This window comes from Neoarius graeffei, chromosome 8, assembly GCF_027579695.1.
Source record: "Neoarius graeffei isolate fNeoGra1 chromosome 8, fNeoGra1.pri, whole genome shotgun sequence".
NCBI lineage: Eukaryota > Metazoa > Chordata > Actinopteri > Siluriformes > Ariidae > Neoarius > Neoarius graeffei.
Window position 1 is genome coordinate 78474164 of NC_083576.1, and position 13863 is coordinate 78488026.

Genomic DNA, 13863 nt, shown 5'->3' on the forward strand with positions numbered 1-13863 from the left:
CCGAACAGATTTGTTTGTTTTTCAATTGAATTGTCCAGGTTATAGGTCACATTAAAGGTGCGAACAGTTTTGAAATTATTTATCGTGGTCTCATTTTTTTACATCAGAAAAGCCGATCATTTTAACGGAGTGTGTACACTTTTTACGGTATATCCACTGTATACAGTATTATTTATTAAACTTAAATTCTGGGAAAAACATTTTAAGGATTTTTTTTTCAAAATGTCCAGATGGGGAGAGTTGGGACAGTTTATCATGTTACAGGTTTTTTCTTGTGGTTTACAAATGTAAATTAGTTTAAAAATGTTTGTTAAAGCATTTTTTGGGCATGTTCCTGCATGAGGATTAATCTTATTTCATTCCTTCTCGAGAATGGAACTGTTTTGTCGAGTCAAGTTTTGTGTAAACTGATATTTTCTCTCGCTGTACCCGCATTGTGTGTTCATACAGTTCATATGGGACAAGTTTACAAGATAATAGATAAAAATTAAACATGTAGGATTAAGCTATGGATTTTTTTTTTTGTTCCATGTCTCCCTACTGTGTCCCAAGTCTCCCAACATAATGTCCCATGTCTCCCCTCAATGTCTCATATCTCCCTGCACAAAATAATGACAGAAAAAGTGAAGCCTAAAGGCCAGTACATGTGATTATCTGAGAAACTCATGTTGTGGTAAGAGGGTGTCGTAAATCCTCTCTAATGCAGTATGAATGTGACGCTGCTTGCAAAGAATTTTACACGCGTAACAGTTTGAATGGATCTTTGTAAGTATCCCTGTATTATTTGTGCTCTTGACAGGTTAAAACAACTAGTTTGTGGACTAATAAGGGGTGGCTTTTCCGATCGCCTCTTAAGGTCAAGAGTGTCATTAATTACCTCCTAAGATTCATTGTGGTTTTCCCTGAACAGCATCGTAGCCCAAGTAGTCCTTTAGTTTGCTCGGAATTTACCCGGACCACTCGTTCAAAACAAAGAGTGACTCGCTCACAGCCGAATACACAGAATGCGCTGTGCCTCTGAGGGACTCTCACAGTCAGCAGGTGGAGACTGGTGTTGAATCTGCTGCCGGTGTTCAATTATTTTTCTTGTACTGTACGTTGTAAGTACATCGAGTTAATTATGAAATAAATATACACAAAACATGAATATATTTCAATATGTTATGGGATTACGTATGGATATCGGAATGTCACATTGATATCGCCACATTTCAGTCAAATTTAACTCTATTAGGCGAGTGATTATTGAATTTAGTGTCATAAATGAAACATTTCTGCACCTGTAACATTGTGTGTGTGTGTGTGTGTGTGTGTGTGTGTGTGCGCATGCACGTGTGTGACATAGAGAGAGAGAGAGAGAGAGAGAGAGCGAGAGAGATGGCTGGATAGAGAGAGAGAGAGAGAGGTTTTGATCTGTCTCTTCCTAAGGAAGTATATATAAGAGATCAATTCAACCTCCTGAGGTAGAGACAGATCAAAACCTCTCTGTCTCTCTCTCTCTCTCTATCCAGCCATCTCTCTCTAACCATCTTTCTCTATCCAGCCATCTCTTTCTCTCTCTTTTTATGTAGCAATCTCTCTCTCTCTCTCTCTCTCTCTCTCTCTCTCTCTATATATATATATATATATATATATATATATATATATATATATATATATATATATATATATATATATATCCAGCCATCTCTTTCTCTCTTTCTATCCAGCAATCTCTCTCTCTCCATCTATCCAGCCATCTCTTTCTCTATCCAGCCATGTCTCTCTCTCTCTCTCTCTCTCTCTCTCTCTCTCTATCCAGCCATCTCTTTCTCTTTTTATCCAGCAATCTCTCTCTCTCTCTATATATATATATATATCCAGCCATCTCTTTCTCTCTTTCTGTCCAGCAATCTCTCTCTCTCTCTATCCAGCCATCTCTCTCTCTATCCAGCCATGTCTCTCTCTCTCTTTCTCTCTCTCTCTCTCTCTCCAGCAATCTCTCTTTCTCTATATATATATCCAGCCATCTCTTTCTCTTTTTCTATCCAGCAATATCTCTCTCTCTATCCAGCCATCTCTCTCTCTATCCAGCCATGTCTCTCTCTCTCTCTCTCTATCCATCCATCTCTTTCTCTCTCTTTCTATCCAGCAATATCTCTCTCTCTCTCTCTCTCTCTCTCTCTCTCTCTCTCTCTCTCTCTCCAGCCATCTCTCTCTCTATCCAGCCATGTCTCTCTCTCTCTCTATCCAGCCATCTCTCTCTCTATCCAGCCATGTCTCTCTCTCTCTATCCAGCCATCTCTCTCTCTATCCAGCCATGTCTCTCTCTCTCTTTCTCTCTCTCTCTCTCTCTCCAGCAATCTCTCTTTCTCTATATATATATCCAGCCATCTCTTTCTCTTTTTCTATCCAGCAATATCTCTCTCTCTATCCAGCCATCTCTCTCTCTATCCAGCCATGTCTCTCTCTCTCTCTCTCTCTATCCATCCATCTCTTTCTCTCTCTTTCTATCCAGCAATATCTCTCTCTCTCTCTCTCTCTCTCTCTCTCTCTCTCCAGCCATCTCTCTCTCTATCCAGCCATGTCTCTCTCTCTCTCTATCCAGCCATCTCTCTCTCTATCCAGCCATGTCTCTCTCTCTCTATCCAGCCATCTCTCTAACCATCTTTCTCTATCCAGCCATCTCTTTCTCTCTCTTTTTATCCAGCAATCTCTCTCTCTCTCTCTCTCTCTCTCTCTATATATATATATATATATATATATATATATATATATATATATATATATATATCCAGCCATCTCTTTCTATCCAGCAATATCTCTCTATATATATATATATCCAGCCCTCTCTCTATCCAGCATCTCTCTCTCTATCCAGCCAGCCCCCCCCCTTATCTCTTTCTCTCTATCCAGCTTTATTCATTTAATTATAAAACATGCTTGGAATAAAAAGTATTGCCCAAAAAATGTAAAATAGTTTCAATTATTAATTACCACATTAAGCATGGCATATATAATGATGATACAATATAGTATTAACATCTTTTAAACACTTTATAGTTCATTGTTTTTTGGTAAAAAAAAAAAAAAAGCCATGTGACCTCCTCGACTGGATTTAGCAACTACTAATGCCGATATCGGCGACGCACACTGCAAAGATGCTCTTCGTCCTGTTGCTCTTCAGACTCCTTCTGCCGAGTGAGTTCAGGAAAACCACATACAGAGACAATGCTCGTTGCTTCAGAGAGTCTCTCAACTCGCTCTTTAGCCCTAAAGGGCAACGCTATTGGGAAACCTACCCAAGACGATTTTTCAGTAAATTGAGTTGAATCAATGTAACCTTCAATGCTAAAGCAATGGAAGGTCAGGATTCTGTACTTTACAAGGAAATCACATGACCACGACACTTCTCAGGCGCTATTGTAAATACTTTTTGGTGTCACTCAGAAATTGTTAATTTGGGGTGTCGTGGCTCAGGTGGATAAGGCGCCATACCATAAATCCGGGACCCGGGTTTGATTCTGACCCGAGGTCATTTCCCGATCTCTCCCCCTCATTTCCTGTCTCTACACTGTCCTATCCAATAAAGGTGAAAAAAGCCCAAAAAATATCTAAAAAAAAGAAATTGTTAACTTAGATTTAAGTTGTGTCTGGTCTTTTAATGTTAGTTTGTAGGTGAAAAGTTGTGTGTATTGGTTGGCTAACTGCCCAGGGTTGAACACTCAGTGTGTACAAAACTACAAGCACCAAATTCTCAACATAAATCTTTTGCTGAGAGAGTGCAGGAAGAAAAACAAGACAGACGTATATAAAAAGATATATAAGATGTACAAAAAACCAGAAAGACAACAGAAAGAAAAAACCAAGACTGACAAGGAAGACAAAAAAGAAAAACAATAAAGATAGATGAAAATAAACATCCATCCAGTTAACCTAACCTGCATGTCTTTGGACTGTGGGGGAAACCGGAGCACCCGGAGGAAACCCACGCGGACAACATGCAAACTCCGCACAGAAAGGCCCTTGTCGGCCGCTGGGCTCGAACCCAGAACCTTCTTGCTGTGAGGCGACAGCGCTAACCACTACACCACTGTGCCACCCACAAAATAAACAAAATACCCCCCGACAATACTCATACAATGATCATATACAGCAAATATTAAATGTTTTTTAATGGTTTGTTTACATGGGTGCCAAAATCTACTGTTTAGGTGTAGCATTTACAATTTTTTGGAACCTGAAAACTATACATTCTTCTGCTTTCTCAGCACTGAGAACAAATTCAAATCAAATTCTGCCAGCAGAAAAGCTGATACACTGGAGGAGAAAGGATGGAGCATGTGAAAGACAAACAGTGGTGACTTTCAGTTCTCAGTCTTTATTTCAGTGAACTCGGACCTCATTCTTGTGAGCCAGTAGAAACCAAGAAAGCGAGTCTTTACTCGGATAAAAATAAATGGACGAGCTGCTAATTAGCGGTTCCATCAGACTTTTACTTTGCTGTTTTTTTTACTGCTGAAAAAACTCCTACATCCTCTCCAAAATCAAAACATGAAATGGTTTAACTGCAGAAATTTCTGTTCTTTTTTCTTTTTCTGACATTTTGTTTTCAACAGATTGGTGGTTCAGAGATTGCAGGATGTGATGTGATGTTATTATTAATTTGATCTCGCAGTGCTGGCGCAAATTGTTACTCTCATTCTACTCTCATTCTTCTTATTCTTATTCTTCTCGTAACGTTTTTAGGACGCCATTTCTCCCTCAGTTTTCAACCAATCATCACTTAACTTCCCATGAAGAATACCTCTGGGCTGAATTACATTGCTATGACTTTTGGTCTTGATCTGGATCGCTGATCCGGAATGACCAGACATCCTGGTTTGTAACAGCGAGCCAGTGTTGTAGTCGAGTCACTAAACCTCGAGTCTGAGTCCAGTCTCGAGTCCCCAGCGTTCAAGTCTGAGTTGAGAACATGACTTCAACCGCACCATTTGACGCTGGCTGTTGCTGCCTTTATGTGAAAGCGTCTCTGCTACTGTGTTGGAGTAACGTTACTGCTCGACTGCCCCATTTTAGTTAATAGGCTACAGATAAAAAGCTTGCTCATTGCTCAGCAAGCCCCGCCCACTATTAACATGGTAAATAACATGAGAGAGGGTTAACACTAGCTAGTTCATCGCTCAGCAAGCAAGCCCCGCCCGCTATCAACAGAGCAATGAACATATTAGCGTGTCACTTCCTTCTCTGGGTGGAGTCTTGCCAAATGATGATTGAAGTTCGAGGTCGTCCCCGTCGTCTCCTCGATAGTTCTTCTACATATGGAACACACAGCAGTGCATTTTTTCCCACTGCACGAGAAGTCTGTATAAGCAAAGCAGACAGTCCTGGGGACATTCTCTCCAGGCATTTTACCGCCATTAACGTCAGTTTGTTCCTGAATGTGACGTATGAACAGGTGAATGTGCATTCTCTTCTCTTGCACAAAATTAGTATAAAAATTAATGTAGATATAAATATAAATAGGCGGCATGGTGGTGTAGTGGTTAGCGCTGTCGCCTCACAGCAAGAAGGTCCGGGTTCGAGCCCCGTGGCCGGCGAGGGCCTTTCTGTGTGGAGTTTGCATGTTCTCCCCGTGTCCGCATGGGTTTCCTCCGGGTGCTCCGGTTTCCCCCACAGTCCAAAGACATGCAGGTTAGATTAACTGGTGACTCTAAATTGACCGTAGGTGTGAATGTGAGTGTGAATGGTTGTCTGTGTCTATGTGTCAGCCCTGTGATGACCTGGCGACTTGTTCAGGGTGTACCCCGCCTTTCGCCCGTAGTCAGCTGGGATAGGCTCCAGCTTGCCTGCGACTAGAGATAATGAGATGAGATGAGATGTTACAAAAAATGAAGAAAAAAACCCCTCAGAGTCCTCGTCTCCAATTTACGAGTCCGAATGCAGTTAATGTACGAGTCCGAGTCATCAGTGCTCAAGTCCAAGTCAACTCACGAGTCCTTAAAATTAGGGCACGAGTCAGACTCGAGTACTACAAGCCTGCAGCGAGCGCAAATTACTGTGACTTTAGTCACAGTCTCTATCTAGTTTAATCTCTTCCAGTACAGAGGATGTCATGATTTTAATATATTTTATTTGATTATTTTTAATGTAAGGAGTATTTTATGTTCCTTCTTGGACACACACACACACACACACACACACACACACATCTTTGATTTGTTTGATATTTGTCTTTCAGATGAATGGTAAAACAACCATTTTTTTTCTCTTTTTCATAACATTTTCAAACAGGACCAAAAAACCAAACAAACTCCAACATATTTTCGAGTTGGTTGAAATGTTAGAAATGTCATAAATCTGTACTTGCTCATTTTGAGCTTTAATTACAGGAAGAATATATTTAGATTTCAGTTCCTTAGAAAGATTTCTCAAACTGCGATAATGATTTGTCTTCGTATAAATGACATGCTGCATTCTTGATTAATACTGAGGATGAAAACCATAAGACTCACATCTTTAGCCTTGCTTACTTTGCCAGTGTTGATTGGGTTTTAGCAATAATTGCCGAAATTGAGTGTACTGTATCTCTTGTGTTAATCAGATTTGTATGTCGATTTAAAGATCTCTGCTGGTGGAGTTTGAAAAGAAAGGTTTTTTTTAATACACAACACTGTATGTTTTGATTAAGGATCATTTTCATTTGTCTGTTTCAGCGCTCGAGTACCACAACCTGAACACTTCCGTGGCCACCAGAGAATACTGGGTCATCACAGGTAACTTCATTCCCGGTCTATATTCCTCATCCTATGTTGTTTTATTCCGATACTTTCCGATGAGCATGCGACAGAGTTGCAACAGTCATTTCTGATAAAAGAGCTGCGATTCAGGTGATGACACATTAAAACAAAACAAAAAAAACCCCATCACATTATTTGTATGCAAATTGGTAATGAAGCATCTGGTTCTTATGAAGATCACCTCAATTGTGTCTGGTTTTGATTTAAAGCAATAACGTTAACATAATTTCCCTCTGAGCCCAAATGCTATCAATTAGTCATGGCATGCTTGCTGTATTGAAGTTGATTATTTATTTTTGTACCAAAGCTATTTCCTCGTCACAGTTGCTCATTAGGGATACATTGAAAAATTCAGATCTGGAAAATGTTTATCTGGAAATTTATATATTTCTGTAAAGCTGCTTTGTAACAATGTCAATTCATAAAATTGTAATGAATTGAGTTAAATATCAGTTAAAAAACATGTCTCATTGTCCATTTAAACATACAGCTAGCTAATTATGAAGCAGGAATTCATATCAGGATATTTAATATTGTACAATAAAATTGTATTCATTATAGCTATATAAAAGAACATTTTAAAGGAGAGCTGAAGGCAAATTTTTTTATCATCAAAATTCTATTTATCTCATTTTATTAAATATAGGAATGAATTTTTGATAGCTGTTTTGTCACTGCTATAGCAAGTTATGAGTGTTTGAAGTATGCTCTGGAATATATCAGTCCAGGCGGCACGGTGGTGTAGTGGTTCGCGCTGTCGCTTCACAGCAAGAAGGTCCGGGTTCGAGCCCCGTGGCCGGCGAGGGCCTTTCTGTGTGGAGTTTGCATGTTCTCCCCGTGGGTTTCCTCCAGGTGCTCCGGTTTCCCCCACAGTCCAAAGACATGCAGGTTAGGTTAACTGGTGACTCTAAATTGACCGTAGGTGTGAATGTGAGTGTGAATGGTTGTCTGTGTCTATGTGTCAGCCCTGTGATGATCTGGCGACTTGTCCAGGGTGTACCCCGCCTTTCGCCCGTAGTCAGCTGGGATAGGCTCCAGCTTGCCTGCGACCCTGTAGAACAGGATAAAGCGGCTAGAGATAACGAGATGAGATGAGAATATATCAGTCCATATGTCAAAGCAACGGCCATAAACGAGATTTGTTGAGACCTGTGCGAGACATCGTAGGACAGAAGTAAAATGTACAGCGGAAATCAAAGTGACCAACATCTGCCAATGTTGTCAAAAGATGCGCACGCCCTCTTTCGAATGCTGATGTAATCAAGCTGGAAGTTTTGTTTGTTTTGATAGCAATCAGGAAAGTTTGAAAAAAGTAGGCAGTAATCGTCATTTAAACTCGTTTTTGTGCAATATTTTGTTAAGAAAACAGTTTTCAAAATGGCGGCGCTGACACTTGACGTTTCGAAGTCTCGCACAAGTCTCGTGAAGATCGCGTGGATAAGCGACGCCTGCCGTGGACCAAGCGAACTAAATTCAACATGGCTAAAAACCGAATAGGCTAAGTATAATATTTAATTGCAATTAGTTGCCAATACGAGTCACGATATAAGGTTACTAAAACCGAAAACGTAATTGAATAACACGTTAATTAAGAAATAAAGCAAGTTTAAAAATTACTTCAGTTCTCCTTTAAGAGCTGAATTGTTTCAGCTACTATAGTTTTGTTTCTGCCCATAAACGCAGATACTTTTATTTATATATATTAGAGCTGTGCAATATATCGTATTTTTATCGCGATATCGATATTGGTGTCAAACGATATCAAAATTCATAATATCGATATGAAACGATTTTTTGTCATTTGTCGAAAGGGACGTGCACAATATTTCTACAATGGCAATAAAACAACAATAACATTGACGTGACAGTAAGGTAAAACGAACCCTTCTGTCCCCTAAGGCACACCGTAGCCTTGCATACGTCATCCATTCTACTCCCGCGATATCTCCGCAACAGTAAAAAATCAATTCTTCTGTTTTCATACGTGTCGGGTGATTTGATATATTGATTTGTTAATATGTTGTTTGATTTGCTTGCTAATAGTTATAATAATACAATTAACATATTTACGTCATATTTTTGGATGTGGGACTGGGTAATGTAAAAATGGCATCTACGGAAGAAAACAAGCACAACAATATTAGCACATATCCAGCTTGCTAGCTGTGTTAGATGTGTTAAACCGTGTGGATTTAAGTGGAATAATTGCGAGTCGTCCTGTGGTCAAGGCAGCGTTTTAAGGTAAGGCAATTTGGTTATTAATGTTTCCCGCCGCGGCATGTTTACTTGGGTTCATTTGATTTTGACTTGTGCATCTGCAGCTAGCATCATGCTTTGAAGTAGGTTCTGCTAAGGACGGGTTTATTGCGCGATGTAGACGGACTCAGATGTAATTACATTGTTTTTAAAATTCCGTGCGCTTAAAACGGTGTCCCCCTGCTAATCATGTAGCCCTAATCATGTGTTGCTTTTACTTTTCGAGTGAAATATCTCTGCAAATGGTATTTCAATGCTGACATGCCAAAAAGATAGCGGAGTCCACATTTGGAAGATGAAGGAAGAGAAGCCTGATGCTTGAAAATAGATCGCTTAATCCACAACGCATATCTGTATTTGAGACATAACCTGCAACTAGTGGGGATGTTTTGGAATGACTGTGCATAGGGTGTTTTTGGCCACAGAACACTAACCCACAGTAGTAGGAGGACTACTGGGTTCGTGGATTTTGTCTGTTGACTGAGCGAAGCATGGTGTTTGCCTTGTGCCATTTCACGTAGCATCTAGCCGCAGTGCCACCTACACTTTCAGGGAATGTTTACATGCCGCTGAGATATTTTCATGTATGTTAATTCTTAAGGACTTGTCTCTATATTGTGCGTGTTCACACACGGACTGGCCATTGGGAGTAGCGGGAGTTTTCCCGGTGGTTCAGCGTGGGCCGGCGGAGAAAAAAACAAAACAGTTGCGCGCTGGCCTTTAATATGATAAGCAATGTTAAGTTTCTTTAAGAAACTGTTAACATTGTTTATTACAGTTGCGCGCTGGCCTTTAATATGATAAGCAATGTTAACAGTTTCTTAAAGAAACTGTTAACATTGCTTATCATATTAAAGGCCAGCGCGCAACTTTTTTTTTTTTTCTCCGCCGGCCCGCAAACTCCCGCTACTCCCAATGGCCAGTCCGTGTGTGTGCGTGTTTAATGTTGGTGTCTTAACAACACACAAGCTTACGTTGTAGTGTGTGTGTGTGTGTGAGAGAGAGATTTTATCCTTGGCTGGCTACGAGCCAGTGTGGACGTTACGCAGTAATCACTGGTAATACCAGCGCTGGCTCCATCCTCTGTGATCGGAAATGTTGAGTGAGGAGAACGTGAGCCTTGTGCAGGCTATAGGACCTATGCAAAGTACGCGCTTGCACAGTAAATAGTTTAAGTAAAAGGCGTTTCAGGGTACAACGGGAAGGGTTGACAGGTAGCCTATGAGGCCTGTACTATAAAAATGTGGCCCGGTGCCTCAGGTGTTGATGATCAGGGCTTTAAAAAAAGGTGTATAAATATCGTTTTAAAAATCGCGATATCGATATTTACTGAAAAAATCGTGATATTGATTTTTTCCAATATCGAGCAGCCCTAATATATATATATATATATATATATATATATATATATATATATATATATATATATATACACACACACACATATATATATATATATATATATATATATATATATATATATTGTTAGAACCTGCGTCTGTCCTAGTTCAGATGCGTCGACATAAGAGCGCTCTGGAGCAGGGCTAAAACGAACCACACGAGTTAAATCAATCTGGTTTATTCAAGCACTGCTCAGTGATACATAGAAAAAGCAGGGTTTATATACATCAGAAGCTTGCGTGACAAGACAAGGTGAAACTCGCCAGATAAGGAGTCGTTTTTGTTATACATGAAAGAGCAGACCATACACCCCCTAGAACAAGAGGAACCAGGAAGGTGGTTTCAGCGAAACTAGAAGGTACAGAGAAAACAAAAGAGTCTGTTCTCGCGATTATGCACGTTTACCAGGGTGTGAAAGGGTCATAAAGCTCAGGACAGCTATGCACGAGAACACACACAATCTTACAATCCCCTCTTTTATACTTTGTTTACAGAGTATAACTACAGTTTAGACTCCAACGTATTGACAGACATAAGGGTGTAACCAGAGTGTGCAACCATCATATTATAGATCCTATCCATGCAGCAACGAAACAGGAAAGGACCACATATGCAAACGAGAAGACCAATTACCAATACAGGAATAATCATAGAACATAACAAGACTGATTAGTATGTTGTTTAGCAGTCCAATTGGCAAATCGCCAAAAAAAACGTTGTCCTCGTGGCTGGCTTGAGCGGGATTCCCTGCTCCAAGCGCTAAGACCAATACCAGAAGGAAAGTCATACTGGTCACTGACTTTGTTCTTTCTGTGTCCACAGGATGTAGATAGTTGAAGGTAGCCCAGGCTCACGTGTCTTCCAGATTCCTCAGTTCAGAAGTCTGCGGGACGCACCGACCATCCCCTCTTTGTAGATCAGCCGAAACCGGATCACTCCGGATGCTGGAAAGGGGATCCCTGAAAAGGCCGTCAGCTATTGTCACAGCAACTTTCTGAAACACAAAAACCTGTTAAGCATCAACAATATAGATTTCTATTACATTGGAGCCTTCTTTATTCGACTGGCATGAATCCACTGTGGAAAAAGGTCAGTTAGTACAGCCGTTCGAGTTACAGCGAGCACATCCGTGGGTTCACTGTAGGGTGGTTCCTCTAGAGGAGTGCCTAATTTAGCGAATTTCTTTACCAACACTTTATCCCCTACCTCAAAGGGGTGAGTGGGTGCCTCAGGAATGGGAGGCTTTTTGGAATTTAGTCTCGTCCAGTATTCATCCAACACCCGCATGAGACCCACGGCGTACTCACTGAGATGTACATCAAGATCACTCGTTCCTATAGCCTGCATACCTCTGCGCCAGGGTGTAGGAAAAGGCCGGCCCATCACGAGCTCGTACGGAGACAGGTTGTCGAGGGCCACTTGAGCGGTCATTCGCATGTCAGCGAGAACTAAAGGCAAAACTTGTACCCAATTTTTAGTACCAGCTTCTTGCATGGCTTTACGCAGCTTACCCTTGATTGTTCTATTTGCGCGCTCCACAATGCCGGAGGACTGCGGATGGTACGGGATGTGGAAACGCCAATGGATCTTTAGGTCTTTACACAGTTCTTGTGTCACCTTAGAGGTGAACGGCGTACCTTTGTCAGAGTCTATCCCTACCGGGAGACCATAACGCGGAATGATTTCTTGCGTCAATTTGTTTACCGCCGTGCGAGCGTCTTCTTTCCCGCAAGGGAAAGCCTCCACCCATCGTGAAAATTTGTCGACCATGACCAAGAGATACTTAAAGGGGCCCTGTTTTGGCATGTGAGTAAAGTCAATCTGCCATTCCTGGAACGGCGCGTCAGGTATGGGAAGGTGCTGATGTACCGCGCCTGGTTTAGATGGATTATTCTGGGCGCACGTTAAACATCTGTCTAGAATGTGATGTACATCAGTGTGTATTTTGTCAATACAAAATGTTTTGGATAGATCCTCCACTACCCCTCTTCGGCCGCGGTGAGTGGGACCATGAAACTCGCGGACGAGAAATGGAGTACAATGTCTAGGCAAACAAAGGCGGCCCTGAGCATCGATCCGAACGCCGTCAGACGGCTGCGCGCCGCATGAGTCCCAGAAATGGTTGTCTGAGGCCGAAGCGGAGGCCTGGAGGGAGATCAAGTCAATGTCTGGAAGAACGGCACTAATCATACGGCTGGATGAGACCAGGGAGAGAGTAAGCGAAGGCGGAAAAACACCGGAGGCAGCCGCGGCTTTGGCAATGCGATCGGCGAGAGAGTTTCCCCTGATCTCAAAAGAGTCCCCAATACAATGAGCACGAGTCTTAACAATGGCTAAAGAGCGCGGGAGAAGACACGCTGTAATAAGATCAGTAACAAGCGAAGAATGAGAAATGGGCTTACCGTCTGCAGTGGTGAACCCACGCGAAGCCCAAATCCGACCAAAGTCGTGAGCAACGCCGAAAGCGTAACGTGAGTCAGTGTAGATAGTGACGTCGGTGTCCTGAGCAATAACACATGCACGGGTTAGAGCGTATAGTTCGGCAGCCTGAGCCGAGGAGAAAGGAAGAGAAAAAGCTTCAACAGTTTCATCAGGAAGGCGGCACACAGAATAACCACACACAAAAACGCCGTCAGAGGGGCGTGAACACGAGCCATCCACAAACAGCGAATCACCTGAAAGTAACGGGGTGGAACGTAAGTCGGGGCGGATACTTGTCTCGAAAAGAATGCTAGAAATGCAGTCGTGTGTTTCAGAAGGAAGAAAATCATCCTGTGAATTGAGGAGGCGCTGAAGAGCGTGTGCGAGAGAATCAAAGGAGGAGGAGGGCTTAACAGTAAGGTTTTCGGTGGCCAAAAGAATAGACTCGTATCCAGAGCGACGCTGCGCAGATAAATGCTGGGTACTGAGGTTCTTTAAAACGTGCACTACATCATGTGAGGTGTGGAGAACGAGCGGGTGAGATAAGACCAGCCGTTCAGCGTCCGTGACCATGACAGCACATGCAGCCACCGCCCTGAGGCAAGCAGGGAGACCCTGAGCCACAGAATCGAGAGTTTTAGAGAGGAACGCACAAGGCCGCATACCCCCCCCGTGCTCCTGCGCCAAAACCCCAGACGCAGTTCCCTGCTGGTTGCACACATATAAATGAAACGGCAAACGGTAATTCGGAAGTCCGAGAGCAGGAGCCGAGCATAAAGCCTGTTTCAAGGCCCTGAAGGCCGACAACATCTCGTCAGACCATACCAAGGGCTGAGTCAAAGGGTCCGAGTGCAGAATTGCAGAGCGCAGACACTTGTCATAGGTGGAACAGTCAGGAATCCACTGGCGGCAGTAATTGATAAGTCCCAGAAAAGCCATGAGGGCGTGTTTGGTGGCAGGCACCTGAGTGTCTAGGATGACCTGCACACGCTCGGGGCTGAGCCTG

At 42.2% G+C, this 13863-nt stretch overlaps 1 protein-coding gene across 5 annotated transcripts in view; it reads left to right on the forward strand.

Moving 5' to 3' along the window:
* kiaa1549la (KIAA1549-like a) overlaps positions 1-13863 on the forward strand; it is a 235382-nt gene that overhangs the window by 99747 nt on the left and 121772 nt on the right. For all 5 annotated transcript variants that reach the window (XM_060928288.1, XM_060928289.1, XM_060928290.1 and 2 more), the window contains one exon: positions 6696-6755. In XM_060928288.1, coding sequence (XP_060784271.1) covers positions 6696-6755 — 60 coding nt within the window. The remainder of the gene's footprint in view (positions 1-6695; positions 6756-13863) is intronic.